General features: G+C 43.8%; 1 protein-coding gene across 11 annotated transcripts in view; it reads right to left on the minus strand.

The window, feature by feature from the left end:
* The window catches only part of GTF2IRD1 (GTF2I repeat domain containing 1), a 173,269-nt gene that overhangs the window by 10,653 nt on the left and 145,839 nt on the right, over nucleotides 1–16,777 (minus strand). For 9 of the 11 annotated variants that reach the window (XM_073315874.1, XM_073315870.1, XM_073315869.1 and 6 more), the window contains 2 exons: nucleotides 5,295–5,342; nucleotides 533–610 (listed from right to left, as the gene is read on the minus strand). In XM_073315874.1, coding sequence (XP_073171975.1) covers nucleotides 533–610; nucleotides 5,295–5,342 — 126 coding nt within the window. Of the gene's footprint in view, nucleotides 1–532; nucleotides 611–5,294; nucleotides 5,343–16,777 lie in introns of those variants that run through there. The other 2 variants (XR_013634796.1, XM_078849281.1) reach the window with 2 other exon arrangements.

Here is a 16,777-nt window from a genome sequence, read left to right on the forward strand (position 1 = left end):
CACACAGACAGCCTGCAAACCGTATTTTCAAATACCACCTTCCTTCAGCTCCATGGCCTACTTCTTTGCCACTGTTCCAAGCATGTTTTCCCAAAACGTGCCTTGTGTCTGGAGTTTGGACACATCGTGATTGAGCCTTGCTGTGCAGCAAAGAGCAGGCAAAGGTGGGGTCCATGTCATGCTCCTAGGAGTTAGGAGGCAGGTACATTTGCTGAGCACACCACTGTTTATTCAAACTTGTCACATCTTAAAAATGCATCAGTGGCTGATGTAAGACTAAAGAAGTTCTATGGCCCGGAGAAGTTTCTCTCCCCCCTTAAAGACGGAGATGTAGACAAGAAGGTCACAGTCCCAGCTGTCAGTCACTGGTGAGACGAGGAATGTCTCTAGAGAGGAGCTGAAACATGGGGCAGTGAGAAGAAACCTGTGCCCCAGCAAGCTGCCATGTGCTCGGTCCATAAATAGAGCACTTCAGCCTCATTAATTTTAACCAGAGCTGCTCTCAGTAAGAAACTGCAAGGAGGCAACTCACCGTATTTTTCATTGAAAAGCTCTTTCACTTGCTCTCGGAGAATCACCTTTTCGCCAAGTCTGTTTGCATCGTCCTCGTCTGTAAAGAGAGCATACAGGGATCAAATAGCCCACTTAGTTCCCCCCGCCAGCATAATCAACAACAAAGAAAGGTACAGAGAACATGTAATCTAACTGCCACATCCAAAATGTAACAGATTTCAAACTGCACTGTTCCTTGCCTTACACCTTGTGTTATCTTTTATACCTGTGCAGTGGGTATAAAATGCTGTCAAATCTGTATTTGCCACACACTTACATGAACAATAGCATTTTACGTCCACTATGCAAGGCTGTAAATGACAACACAGTAAGCAAAGCAATGGAGATGCAGGCCCACAGAGTCCCAAGTACTCCCAGAAGTGATATAAAAGAGTGAGAGCACTTTGATAACCAGGCTTCTAAGTACAGGGTTGTTTTATAAATACGTCATACAATCACACTGGCCTTTCTAGCCTTTTTAAATTATCATCATGCCAAACTTCATTTTTCTTTATTCTTTCATTTTATTGACAGTCACTTATTTAGACTTTTTGCTGCTATTCAGCATCCTTAGGGAGGTTCAAAGAAACACAGTTGCATCCAGAACATGATCTCTGCAATGCTTTCCCAGCCCTGAGACTTACAGATCCTGGTGATAAATCAACAGTCTTTTCCATTCTTCTCTATAATTCAAACCGTGAATAGTTTCAAACACACTCTCTTCCCCCACCCCCACAAAATCAGAAGATAGTTCTTGCAGCTCTAAAACCCAGAACAACCACCGGGGCTGGGTATCTGTCAAGATTACATGGTCATTTACTTCAGCTGCATAATTGCTGGCTACCTAGTGGAAAGCACAGTCCAGTATTCCTAATAGAGAGTCATCCTCTTGAAATTAACTTCGCTGTCTGTCCACAGTTAAATTACTCCTGGAAGGCACTTGCTGACTTGACAAGTACAGAACTTGAGGGGAGGGCAGTTGGGGGTCACAAGTCTGGATGAATGTGGATCAGTGGAACATACATTTCCACACATACAAAGCCTGCTTGTGTATGAACCATCCTTTCTGATTCAGAGTAGGATACGGTGATCTGGGCATGTGATAGGTCCAAGTGGTCCAGGGAGCTGAAGTAGGAAGGGGGCTCATTTCAAAAACAATAAGAGACACTCTAACACAGAAGTGGCCACAGGGCCATCTTTATATCCCCTCTCCCCGAGTCCCGTTGTTCTGGTTGAGGTAAGATTTAATGCACATTTTAGCATCATTACTGGATTGTCAAATATGTTTTTGGTTATGGTACTTTACACTAGGCTGTGTTTGTCTAGAGTTGATAAGTTGGGACAGGGTCGTCCAGCGGTATCCAAAGAGAAACAGTACATTTGCAAATAGGACTAGAATACACTCTGGGCTGACCCCGAGGTATAGGAGCAGCCCAACGGCCTGCTGTTACAAAGAGTGGGCGGAGTTAGCTCAACCCTTCATTTCCCTGGACCACAGAAATGGGAAGCTCGTTTAAAGTACTCCTCTCAGGCAGTCCTTTCTGGCTAATCCAGCTCAATGTGGGGCTGCAGGGAAGGGAACAATATCAGAGGACCCTGTTCCCTGTTATCTCCCACCATTAACAGCTTTTTTAAACAGACAGACTCTTCCTTATTAGCAATTAAGATTGGGAATTGGCCTTAAAATTTAAGCAAGGAGAGTCAGCTTCCAGTTAGAGTCTGAAAGATTTAATACTCTGGGTAGGAAATAAATGCAGCATTGAAAGGAAAGCATATTGTGTACTGCACATGTACATTGGCAGGTTACATCCAGGACATATTCATCTGACGACACAGCCGTGGTGCACAGATATTGACAGTTTGTTTGATCACTACTGTTTGTTTAACTTCAGCAGCAATTTGCTCGCAGCCTCAATTCAGGAAAGCATTTCAGCACATGTTGAAGTGATTTGTTGAATCAGGGCCTGAGCTGCTTTAGCATCATCTTCAGAGCCCTGGGTTTTGTTCTTGTAGAACTATTGTCCAGTGTGCTTGGCTTTCTAACAGTTTGTTTGCCGACCACCTCAGAGTTGCTGTCTTCAATACTGCCAATACCAGACATTCAAAAATCCTGAGTTAGGCCCCCAAAAGGCAGGAGATTCATTTAACCACCATGAGATTTTATTTTATTTTATTTGGTTCTTTTTCTGTGTCTTGGGTTTCTGCACCTCTAGGATGCACTTCAGGTCACATTTCCAAGGTTCTCTCTAAAATCAGGAGGGTTAGAAATGTACTTTTTAAATGAAAGCTGAGATTCTCATGCCGCCAGGAGTTGGGGCTTTAAGCAAAACAGAAAGTAGTGTGAGATTCGCAAGAGAATCATAAGAGGTAGCAATACAGCATCCTCATTCCTGACTACCTCATGCACATAACCTAAAGCGTCAGGGCATAGCCTCATAAAAGCTTCTCTGAGCTGGTGAGATTGGAAGACAATAGCTCTGTATGCCACACACTGAACTCAGAAAGCAAGAGTTCATTTTAAAAGAAGCCTGACGCTAAGTAGCAGCTCGTATTTAGCGACCACAATGAAGACATCTGAAAGGAACATGCCAAAAATTGGCCACAAGGAACTGATTTCAAGAAAGAAAATAAGAATTTCTCTTTTGCTCTCCAAGTACAGTAGGCATGTGTTTTAGCCAGGGCTGTAGTGGGCTCATCAACTGTAACACCTGCACATCCCTTTCTACTCCCTCTGTGACTTTCCTGTTATTTATGCTGTTTCCTGGGCATACGGATGTATAGATGGTAGCAGACAAAGAAAGAAATATCAAAATCAAGTGGTTTTTTGTTGCTGTCTATCTTTACAGCATTTTGATTTCTCTGGGATTTAAAATGCTGAAGGTTTTGCCCTTTCACTAATACTCCAAGTGACTATCAAAGGAAAAAAATCTGAACTTGTTATCTATCCTGGGGCGGCTTTGGAATGGTGTGAGGCTCCTAAGTTGGTACCAGGTGACTCAAACTAGACTACCACAAGTTGGTGAAATTCAAAACTGAGCATGCACAACAGAGAAGCCAGAGAGGAAGTATAGAAGAATGCAGGGCTTTCACTAAACTGTGCTTTCTTCTTACAACACAGAGTCACCGGTACTGGGCTTGGAAGCAATCACTTCTGCATTCAGGTCTGCAGATGGCTCTAACCAGACATTTTTCAGGGCACAATGTTCATTCTCTAGGTGTAACTGGGCAGGAGAGAACATGATTTGGCTTTTTACATATTTGATATTGTAATATAATTGACTCAAGAAAACCACTAGCAACACACTCTGATGTACTGATCCTGTACAGCAAAGCATTGTTATACAAACCTTCATGGCACAGCGCTGTCCTATCATTCTTAATGGACTTTTAAAAAATAAAGCAAATAAAGATGGTGGCCAAAATATTTCGTTCCTCGAGTGGGTGCCTAAGGTTAGGATTCCAAATCTGCAGGCAGGCACTGAAATAAAGAGGTTATCCAGCTTCATGATGCTTTGTTGATTTGGCCCATGTGCAGACACGGAGAGTCTAATTCCCCAGGGGAGAGTTTTAGTTTAGCTGACTGGATAGAGTAGCTCAGGGGAGGGTAATGTAATACGTGAGGGAGCCTTTCACCTCCACTTGACTTGAATTCAACCCAGGTCAGCAGTGAGTACCGCCGAATGGTTGTTTGCTGCCCTACATAAAGTGAGTTGATCAGTTCTGGTCCAGTTCCTGGTGTGCAAATGTCTACGTTATTTACAAATGAAACCTCCACAATGAGTATCCTGCTTGGTAGGCACAACAGAGGACTGAACCGGGGAGGGAGAATGAACTTCCTCTCACACGCCTACAGGTGGTCCCTTCTGGTCGGGGCGGAGGGAGAAGCTTGTCCTGCTGCTTTTTAATCTGTCTGTGGAGAAACAGGTCTTTCCGTGAAGTGGTGTTAATCTAGCACCTTATTCCTGCACTAAATGCACCCAAAAAAGGAAGGGAAAAAAGTCGAGAACACAAAGAATACCTATGTGAACTGAGTCAATTATCAACACAATACCACCAGGGTAAGTGGAATCTGCTGGCAAGCTTCATTAGGCCCAAATTAACAAACCAATGGTACTTAAAAGGCTCTACATATGTTTCCTGAGTGCAATTATAAATATGTAGGCGCATGTAATTAACATGTAGATGCATGGGGCCAGATTCCCACTCGGGAAAGAAATGTGGCTCCACTGATGCCCATTGAAAAATGCCTTACTGTGTCATACACAAAAATGATGCAAGTCCTTGTTTATGTTAGTAAATTATCACATACATTAAGTCAATGGAGCTATGCCGATTTATACCATCTGAGGATACGGCCCAGCATATACAATAATTTATTTAAGTAAATAAGATCTAGCATAATTTGTGTGAACTGCACAATAAGACTTCTCAATAATTAATCACTTGGACAGCATCAATGAGCTAAGCATAGATAAGCCAGGTCTGTTTGCCTAGAGCAGAACTGGCATTGATACCTAGAAACTACAGTAACTGGTGTTTGGAAATATATATCATAATTACAAAATATTGTTAAATGCATCTTGAATTCATTCAGCTCTTGGTGCCATGGGGGAAACAGAGTGAAAGGGAGGGGAAAAAACGCCTGCAACTTTGTGGTGTTTGGACAGTTTCGATCCCTTACTAAAAACACAAATACATTTCTTGTCTGCTACCATCTACAATGCATCAACTGAGCTACGTACCATTCAAAGCAGCGTAAGCTTTTTCCAGTGATGTTATCCGTCTAGGGGCTACAGCACAAGTTAAAAGGAGAGAAAGAGAGAGAGAGAGAGAGAGAGAGAGAGAGAGAGAGAGCAATGAGTGCTGTTTCTTATTAGTTCCATTGCACAATATTCAAAAACAGCACAAATCCCAGTACAGCATTGTAAATGACAATATGAACCTCCCCTGGTCTCTAATGTCATTGGTGGAAAGATCTCATCAGCAGTTAAATATTGCTATAAGAGCTTCATAAACAAACATAAAACAGGCCCCAGTTCAGCACAATATTTAAGCACGTGAATAGTCCCATTGCCTCCAACAGAACTACTCAACTGCATGAAGCGAAGCACATTCTTAAAGGCATTGTTGGAATTTGCGCTGTGTTGATTACAGGACTCCTTTCTCAACATGTTTCAGTTGTTTTGATACACTGCTGGTTGTGCTGAAGGAAGAAGCCCTCTAACCCAGGATGCAATTAACTTTAACATTAAACATATATTTCATTAGGCTGAATACACATGGAGTGAAATTCACCCCTGTGCGGAGGGCCACCCCAAGGGCTATGCTCCTCAACCTTAGCTTGTGGTCTTGGGTGAGAAATGGTGCCGAGAACTGCACAGGGCTGAATTACACACTGGGTGCACAGCACCCTTATTTGCTCGTTCTCTTTCCAAGCTTAGCCAGGATGGAAGGACTCATTTATATTCCAGGGAAGCCTACCACAGGCATTCAGGAGAGATATTGCAAACTACTCAATCACCTGCAAACATGCCACATAATCACCTCTGAAGTATATGCATCTGAGGAAGTGAGCTGTAGCTCACGAAAGCTTATGCTCTAATAAATTGGTTAGTCTCTAAGGTGCCACAAGTACTCCTTTTCTTTTTTCTGAAGTATATGTGACATCATGTGAAACACATACACAGAGGAAACAGAAATCTCCACATATGGGGAGCAGAATGTCCAAAGTCCTTACATGTAAATATGACTAAAAAGGAGAATAAATGTCATAGGGGGAAATTATATAGGCAAAGGATAAGGGTGAAAGGAAGATTCTGAGAACTGCCTCTCTTAGCCCGTGCTGTGAAGAGTATAATAGAGAGATTACAGTCCTGCATGAGCTTTGATTTCTTGCCAGACTCAGCTTCCAGGATGCAGCAGGGAGAAAAGAGCAGGATAAAGGGGGCAAACGTTGTACCTTGCTAGAGAAAAGGGACTCTGCAGTGCATTTATTAGGTGGCGGGGTGAGAGCGAGACCTGAAGCTGACTACTGAAATAGCAGTGGAGATTGCAGCGAGGAAAATTCTAAGGCTAAAGCAGATGAAAAGTAAACAGGATAATTGTGTTAGTTCTGTAGCAATGGGGAGGAAAACAGTGAAAAAGGGACCCCCTAAGGAGATGCTGGCTCTAGTCACCATCTATGAAATGACAAGTGATATCAAAAAGGAATGAATTTCCTGGGGAAAACCAACAGAAACAGAGCTAGGACCAGAATTTGCATTACGGTCCAAACAAAAATGAAAAGGATCAGAATGATAAAGCTGACAGTTCCAAGGGGAGAGGAAAGTGAGGTGCCGTGGCAAACAAGCTAATGAGGAGGAAAGTCTGAGCAAGCTATGGTAATGATAGAGGCTGGAGGTGATGGTGACTGGAGATGGATAGAAAAGTACCCAGCGTAAATACGGTTACAGGGAAAGAGCAGCATTCTGGGCACTGAAGAATTGTGGGGGGCAGGAGGAGAGACACACAGAGATTCACTAAATGGAGACACAAATAGTCTGTTAGGTTATACATAAAAGCAAACATTTCAAACTAAAGCTTAAGAGAACGTGCACTGAAATAAATGAGATAAAACAGAACAAAAATATTTTTATGTTCCTTATACTGAATGCATAAGTCTATAATCTCGTGCCCAGGCATCTGCAGTAGAGACTCTTATTTAGCTCAGTGGAGTCAAATCAAACAGAAAAAGAACGGTGACTCACCTTCTCATAACGGTTGTTCTTCGAGATGTGTTGCTCATGTCCATTCCAATTAGGTGTGTGTGTGCCGTGTGCAGAGTCGTCAGAAAATTTTCCTCCTAGCAGCACCCGTCAGGTTGGCTGTGGAGCCCCCTGGAGTGGCGCTGTCATGGAGCTCTATATATAACCCTGCCGACCCAGCACCTCCTCAGTTCCTTCTTGCCGGCTACTCCGACAGAGGGAAAGGGGGGCGGGTTTGGAATGGATATGAGCAACACATCTCAAAGAACAACAGTTACAAGAAGGTGAGTAACGGTTCTTTCTTCTTCGAGTGATTGCTCATATTAAATTCCAATTAGATGACTCCCAAGCCTTATCTAGGCATGCGGAAGGACCTGCTGAGTGGTCTGCCAGATCGTTCTGGTCCCCTGGTAGATAGCCCCCTCCATTCACCTGGAAGCATCCTATGCAGAACTCCCACAGCCGGAGGGCTTCTCAACACAACGGGGAGGACTAGGCTCCACCTTGCTTGTTGATGTAAAACATGGCAGTGGTGTTGTCCTCCTCACTGCCTTCACTGGCCTTGCAGCTGGACCCAAAAAGTTTGGCATGCTAACTGTACTGCCCTGAGCTCCTTTGATGTTGATATGACGGGAGAGCTTGTCCTGAGACCATAGGCCCTGTGTTTGTAGATCGCCCAAATGCGCACCCCAACACAGAACCATCATGTCTGTTACCAGGGACAAGGAGGGCTGTGGAATGGGACTCCTTTGCACACTGTCCAAGGGTCGAGCCACCATTGGAGGGACTCGAGTATGTGTTCTGTTACCATCACTACAAAGTCCAGATTGTCACGTCCCGGGCATCTGAGCCTCAGCCTGGCATGCCGGACCACATAAGTCCAGGCTGCCATGTGGTGGAGGAGATGCGGGCAACCCCTTGCAGTAGTGGCCGGGAATCGCCTGAGGCCTTGAATGATGTCTAACATGGCTTGGAATCGGGTCTCTGGAAGAAAAGCTCTTGCCTGCACCGAGTCCAGCACTGCCCCGATGAACTCTATTCTCTGGGTCGGAGACAAGGTTGAGGAGGAGGCCTAGTCTCTCGAAAGGGGATCTGATGAACCAGACCCAAGATTCCACCTGCTCCCTGGTGCATCCCCTGAGCAGCCAGTCGTCGAAGTAGCAGTATACCCGCACCTGTCTCTTGCGAAGGGAGGCTGCTATGACCGACATGCACTTGATGAAAACTCGGGGGGCTGTCGACAGACCAAATGGGAGGACCATGAACTGATAGTGTTTGTGGTTGACCTCAAACCTTAAAAATCGCCTGTGCGTGGAGCAAATGGCTATGTGGAAGTACGTGTCTTTCATGTCGAGGGTGGAGTACCAGTCTCCCGGATCCAGGGAAGGGATAATCGTGCTCAGGGAGACCATACAGAACTTCAACTTCACAATGAATTTGTTGAGCGCTTAGAGCTCTAGACTGCGTCGGAGACCCCCCCCCGCCCTTTGCCTTGGGGATTAGAAAATATCAGGAATAGAATCCCTTGCCCCTGAGCTCCTAAGGAACCTCCTCCACCGCTCCTATGCCAAGAAGTGACTGCACCTCCTGGGTAAGGAGTTGCTCATGAGAAGGACTCCTGAAGAGGGAAGGGGGGTGGGAGGGAAGGGAGAAGCAGAACTGGAGAGAATATCCCACTTCTCCCATGCGATGGACCCAGCAGTCCGATGAGCTGCTTCAATCTAAAGTCCCGCTCCTCCTTCATTCTCGGGCAAAACCCGTTGCAAATCCTGCACTTATCCGCCTGATGAGCTTCCCCCGGACACTTTAAGCAAGCATAGATTCATAGATATTTAGGTCAGAAGGGACCATTATGATCATCTAGTCTGACCTCCTGCACAATGCAGGCCACAGAATTTCACCCACCACTCCTAAAAAAGACCTCACACCTATATCTGTGCTATTGAAGTCCTCAAATTGTAGTTTGAAGACCTCAAGGAGCAGAGAATCCTCCAGCAAGTGACCCGTGCCCCATGCTACAGAGGAAGGCGAAAAACCTCCAGGGCCTTCCAATCTGCCCTGGAGGAAAATTCCTTCCCGACCCCAAATATGGCGATCAGCTAAACCCTGAGCATATGGGCAAGATTCATCAGCCAGATACTACAGAAAATTCTTTCCTGGGTAACTCAGATCTTACCCCATCTAAAAACCCATCACAGGCCATTGGGCCTATTTACCATGAATATTTAATTACCAAAACCATGTTATCCCATCATACCATCTCCTCCATAAACTTATCGAGTTTAATCTTAAAGCAAGATAGATCTTTTTCCCCCACTACTTCCCTCGGAAGGCTATTCCAAAACTTCACTCCTCTGATGGTTAGAAACCTTCGTCTAATTTCTAATCTAAATTTCCTAGTGGCCAGTTTATATCCATTTGTTCTTGTGTCCACATTGGTACTGAGTTTAAATAATTCCTCTCCCTCTCTGGTATTTATCCCTCTGATATATTTATAGAGAGCAATCATATCTCCCCTCAACCTTCTTTTAGTTAGGCTAAACAAGCCAAGCTCCCTGAGTCTCCTTTCATAAGACAAGTTTTCCATTCCTCGGATCATCCTAGTAGCCCTTCTCTGTACCTGTTCCAGTTTGAATTCATCCTTCTTAAACATGGGAGACCAGAACTGCACACAGTATTCCAGGTGAGGTCTCACCAGTGCCTTATATAACGGTACTAAAACCTCCTTATCCCTACTGGAAATACCTCTCCTGATGCATCCCAAGACGACATTAGCTTTTTTCACAGCCATATCACATTGGCAGCTCATAGTCATCCTATGATGCCCATCTTATCCAATTTAACTAATAATTCCCCATGTGGCACAGTATCAAACGCCTTACTAAAATCTAAGTAAATTAGATCCACTGCGTTTCCTTTACCTAAAAAATCTGTTACTCTCTCAAAGAAGGAGATCAGGTTGGTTTGGCACGATCTACCTTTTGTAAAACCATGTTGTATTTTGTCCCATTTACCATTGACTTCAATGTCCTTAACTACCTTCTCCTTCAAAATTTTTTCCAAGACCTTGCATACTACAGATGTCAAACTAACAGGCCTATAATTACTTGGATCACTTTTTTTCCCTTTCTTAAAAATAGGAACTATGTTAGCAATTCTCCAATCATACGGTACAACCCCTGAGTTTACAGATTCATTAAAAATTCTTGCTAATGGGCTTGCAATTTCTTGTGCCAATTCTTTTAATATTCTTGGATGAAGATTATCTGGGCCCCCCGATTTAGTCCCATTAAGCTGTTTGAGTTTCGCTTCTACCTCAGATATGGTGATGTCTACCTCCATATCCTCATTCCCATTTATCATGCTACCATTATCCTTAAGATCCTCTTTAGTCTTATTAAAGACTGAGGCAAAGTATTTGTTTAGATATTGGGCCATGCCTAGATTATCCTTGACCTCCACTCCATCCTCAGTTTTTAGCGGTCCCACTTCTTCTTTCTTTGTTTTCTTCCTATTTATATGACTATAGAACCTTTTATTATTGGTTTTAATTCCCTTTGCAAGGTCCAACTCTACTTGACTTTTAGCCTGTCTCACTTTATCCCTACATATTCTGACCTCAATAAGGTAGCTTTCCTTACTGATCCCTCCCTTCTTCCACTCCCTATATGCTTTCTGCTTTTTCTTAATTACCTCTCTAAGATGCTTGCTCATCCAGCTTGGTCTACAACTCCTGCCTATGAATTTTTTCCCCTTTCTTGGGATGCAGGCTTCCGATAGCTTCTGCAGCTTTAATTTAAAATAATCCCAGGCCTCCTCTACCTTTAAACCCATAAATTCTTCAGTCCAATCCACTTCCCTAACTAATTTCCTTAATTTTTGAAAGTCAGCCCTTTTGAAATCAAAAACCCTAGTTGCAGATTTATTTTTGTTAATCCTTCCATTCAATTTGAACTGAATTAGCTCATGATCACTTGAGCCAAGATTATCCCCTACAACCATTTCCTCTGAGGTCCTCATTACTCACCAAGACCAAATCTAAAATGGCATCCCCTCTAGTCGGTTCAGCAACTACTTGCTGAAGGAATCCATCAGCTATCGCATCTAGGAAAATCTGAGCCCTATTATTATTACTAGCACTCGTCCTCCAGTCTATATCTGGGAAGTTAAAGTCTCCCATGATCACACAGTTTCCATTAGTATTTACTTTATTAAAAACATTAAAAAGGGCTCTATCCATATCCAAATTAGATCCCGGCGGTCTATAGCACACCCCAAGCACTATCCCAGGGGAGGCTCTAATAGTTTTCTTCCCCAATTTAATTGTTGCCCAGACAGACTCAGTCATATCCATTTCATCGCTTCTTATTTCTTTACATTCTATCTCATCATTGATATACAGTGCTACTCCACCACCTTGACCTTTATTTCGGTCTTTCCTAAACAGCACATACCCTTCAATACCTGTAGCCCAGTCATGACTACTATTCCACCAGGTCTCTGTTATACCTATAATATCTGGTTTCACTTCCTGCGCCAGTAACTCTAGTTCCTCCATTTTGTTACCTAGGCTCCTTGCATTAGTGTACAAACATCTTAATTTTTGCTGTTTGGCCTCACTCACATTCTGTACCCTATTAGGCACGGTTATTTTACTACCAGTATAACCTAGTATACTAGCATCGTGGGGGTCGTCCGTTGGCATAGGCTTGTTGCAGGACTTGGAGGGTTTGAACCCCATGGGACTTAGGGCATGCCCTGAGTCCCCAGGTTGAAGTGGAACCCGCACACCCGACAGCAAACTATTAACACTGCACTAACTAATAATGAACTAAACTAACTGAGGAGAACAAATACTAAGTAAATAGAGCTAGGGGAACGTGGAGAGCTTGCTGAGCAAGACGTCGCAGTTCCAAGGACTGTCACTGGCAGTAAGAAGGAACTGAGGAGGTGCCAGATCAGCAGGGTCATATATAGAGCGCTATGGAAACACCACTCCAGGGGGGTCCACAGCTGATCGGACGGGTGCTGCTAGGAGAAAAAACTTTCCAATGACAGTGCACATGGCGCGCGCACACCTAATTAGAATGGATATGAGCAATCACTCGAAGAATCAGCTTGGGCTTTGTAACCAGCCAATGAAAATCACAACATTTCTGTGCAGAATGCCTCAGTTGGACGCGAAGCAGTGGACTCCATGTTCACTTTTGCCGATTATGGAGAAATCAGATGCTTTTGTCTGTAAGCGTGCAGAGGTTACGGTATTGCAATTTGCATCCGTTACTATGGTGCTGTTATTTACCATCCTAGAACCAGACAGAGTTTCTGCCAAAGATGCCTGAGGCAACAGTAAAAGCTTCCTGCTGGCAGGGAGGGAGCTGAAAAGCAAATTCCACCACCCTAGAATTACAGAGGGGGCTGGGAAGGCTCTCTAGGGTCCTGTCATCTATGACCATACAACCAGTACCCATCCTCTCTGAGGGTAAAATCCTCACCTTGTGTAAATTGTCATTGTTCAGCTGAACTCAATGGAGCTGTGACAATTTACACCAACTGAGGATCTGGCTTCTACACACCAACCTCCTAAAAGTTTAACCTAGTCTGCTCTTCAGCACCTCTTGTGTTGCCTCCTCACCCATCTCCTCCCTTGGCAAACTATTACACTCCCAAATTGTGGAACCCTTACTCTGTGTGTAGTAGTCAGTGTAGTAAGGGTGGCATAGCTGGGGCCCAAGATCATTTATCCCCTAGGAATATCCGTGTTTATGTTACCTGGTGCTATACACTGAAAAGCAAGGTGCTACTCCTCAGTGTAAATAATAGGTTCACACTCTGGCCCTTCATTTTGTCCCCCGTTTTAATTCCAAACCACTACTTAGTGTTTTGCTCCATTAACGAGTTTAAATAACTCCTTGTTGCTGCTGCCCCTATCATGAATATGTAAAGAGTGGTATTACATCATAGAATCGTAGGGCTGGAAGTGACCTCGAGAGGTCATCTAGTCTAGTTCCCAGCACTCATGGCAGGACTAAGTATTATCTAGACCACCCTGACAGGTGTTTGTCCAACCTGCTCTTAAAAATCTCCAATGGCAGAGATTCCACAACCTCCGTAGGCAATTTATTCCAGAGCTTAACCACCCTGACAGTTAGGAAGTTTTTCCTAATGTCAAACTTAACCCACCCTTGCTGCAATTTAAGCCCCTTGCTTCTTGTCCTATCCTCAGAGTTTGAGGAACATTTTTTCTCCCTCCTCTTTGTAACAACCTTTTATGTACTTGAAAATCATTATGTCCCCTCTCAGTTTCCTCTTCTCCAGATTAAACAAACCCAGTTTTTTCAGTCTTCCCTCACAGGTCATGTTTTCGAGACTTTTACTCATTTTTGTTGCTCAGCAGAAAAACTAAGTTAAACTAAATGGGGTTCCCATCCAGCAAGTTCCCTTTTCACTTCTCCCCTACGAACGACGCTTTCTGTGCCCTACATGGCTCATTGCATTTGTATGGACAAGGCCAGATTCTGATCTCATGACCCCAGTGTAAATCTGAAGTAACTGTACTGGAGTTACCCCACATTTTCATTGGTGTAACCGAAAACAGAATTCAGGTCACTGACTCTATACTTCCTGTTTACATATTTCTCTAGGCTGTACAAGGTTTGCAACACATAACCTCTTTTCACGAATTATACTCTCTAATCGCTGGATATCTTATTTGGACTCTCTTTTCTAATAATGACAAGCCCCCAATTGACAGCTCAAAGTGTGGTTTACCCGAGGTCGTATCAAGAGGCATTACTAACTCCCTGTTCTTACCTATGAGATTCCTATATTCCTCCAATATAATTTGCTACTGATCACCCCCTCCTCGAGCCTTCTCAGTGTTACTAATGGCCGTTGTTTATTAATGGCATCACAACCACACTTTGAAGCCCCAGATGAGACCGATGCACCACTGTGTTTATGGTGCCAAGTGCTGTGCATGCAGAAAATAAGAGACAAGTAAGTTCCCGCTCCGAAGATCGTACCATATAACGAGACAAGACAAAGTATGGGTGGAAGGGAGGATCTGCACCCCCATTTTACAGATGGGAACTGAGACACAAGGAGATCAACAAAAGGTGGAAGATTAAGTAGTCTCTCTCCTATATGTCTTTATCTTGAACCGTCCTGCTATTCCTGCTGCACCTCCTCTCCCCCTGCTCAGCATAATAATCACACTTGGTTTGAACACCCAATTTACATGGCTTTCAGACCAGCTCATCCCACTGTCTAACTTCACCAAGTCTGGCCCAGAGGTTTCCATGGGAGTTAGATCTGCTTACACCAGGGCTGCATTTGGCCAGAGGTGACCTTGAGAAAACTTTGCAAGAATTAGAGTGCAAATAAGCAGAGCAATGAGAAAAAGAGGGGACAAAGCTTTCAAATTCTACCAAGAAAGCAAACATTAAAGAGGGGAATGAACATGGTACAGGCCAAGTTACTTGTGCAACTGCCAATCAGTCAAGGTAATTGGCCAAGGGACCAGGCTTAACCTCCATAGTTGAAGGTAACCAGTCATTTGGATCACAGGTGGTTTAGATAGGAACTAATATGGAGAAATATACAACAGTGTTTTCCCACCTTGGACGTGAATGGATACTTTACCTCACAGAGGCCCCTCATCAGGGGAGCAGAGCATCCCCACTTTTAATAAACGAGGCCAGTGCAACATAGATGCTAGTGGAAATGAGTTTAGCTATTCTGAGCACTGAATCTCAATTCAACAATTCATGTAAACCATTAAAGCATGAAAGTTATGACGGAGACACTTAATCATGAGCAGCTGATGTTCAGCCTTGGAAACTAAGCAATGGTTCCCTGGCTAATACTCCCAGTCCATTTGAAAGGCGAGTGCAGAATGTTAATTATTCCTTGCCCACCAACCCTTGGTTTCTGAACAGTTACAAATTTGATTTGCCCCTCGGTTGTGATTTTCTGCCTATTGACCTTTCCTCACTGCACTAACTCAAGGAAGATCCTCACGTGCCAGGTCCTACAAAAGTCACCCATCATAATCTAAATGCCAGCCTCACAGTTTTGCCCTCTGGTGCGAATTTACAGGCACAAGTGAGGGCCTATAACAGGCTAGAAGTGTTTGCCTGAAAAACCCCAACCTGTTAGCGGATCTTCAGCCAGCTGACAAAAGTGTTCTGTGGATTCTTCTGACTGAACAAGGCAGATGACACACTGGTCCACCTGCATAAAAGGTAGCTGGGAGTGACTTTCAGAGGGAGAGAGGATCTAGGGTGCGGACTGAACACTTCTGAGGGAGGAGCCTGTAAGAGCAGCCAACCCTGGTGAGAAGCCTTGAGCTAAACTTTGTTTATTGCTGAACTCTTTCATTAACAAATCAAAACTCCAGGAAGGCAGTGAATTTCGATTCTGCATAGAGGTATGGAGCTGTCCAGCTGCATGACTATGCCCACAAGACAGGTAGCTGGATGTCTACATACCCTCCTCTGTGCTCACAGTTATTGGCAGGCACAAAAGGGAAGACCCCTTCAAGACCAGGTCTTAAGCTCCACAGTAGATCCTTTTTCTGCATTGTACATCTGCACAGATTAAGTTCCTTTAAGATGGTGACTTCATCTCTATCTTGCATAGCATCAGAGACACCAGGAGTATGTAACCAATAATCTTACCATGGTGGAATGTATCACTGAGGCATTCTAACCCTTGCTGATTAGGTAGCAACAGCCATTTGAGAAAGGGAAGAACATGTGTTCTACAACATACAGCAGAATAAGCTGGAAGGCACTGAATGAGCAGACGGACATAATATTCCAAAGTTAAATGTTACAGCAATGCAAACTGGCAAGTTACATTTAGGGGAAACATTTAAAGCATGTTATTCAGAGAATGTAGCATGGACTCTGCAAGTATCCAGCTTTTTAGGAGTACTGATTTCAAAGAAACATAAGAGGAGGAAGTATTTGTTTGGTAGAAAGGAAACCAGCCAAAGACACTTCCAACATTTCCAATGAACACTTCATTTTTTGTTTGTTGGATCTGAAAGCTTGATTAAAAGATAATTAAGGTCCCGGTCCTACAAACACATATGCTGAACTTCAAGCATTTGAGTCATCTCACTGAAGTCAATGCAACTGCTCTTAAAACACATGAACATACAACCCAAAGGGATCTCCTGGCTCATCAAATCCAGCCTGTTATTGCAGGCAATCCCATTATACAATCTGATTCAAAAATTTATCAAACTCCTTCTTAAAACTAGTTAGGTTGTATGGCCCCACTACTTCCAATGGCAGGCTGTTGCAGAACCTCACTCCTCTGATGGTTAGAAACCTTCTTCTAATTTCCAGCCTGAATTCATTCATAACCAGTTCATACCCATTTATTCTTGTGCCAACATTGTTCTTTAGCAAGCTCTTCTCCCTTTGCACCATTTACCCCCTTGATTATTTGAAGGTAAGCACGTGTGTAAA

This window comes from Lepidochelys kempii, chromosome 17, assembly GCF_965140285.1.
Source record: "Lepidochelys kempii isolate rLepKem1 chromosome 17, rLepKem1.hap1, whole genome shotgun sequence".
In the NCBI taxonomy this organism is placed as follows: domain Eukaryota; kingdom Metazoa; phylum Chordata; order Testudines; family Cheloniidae; genus Lepidochelys; species Lepidochelys kempii.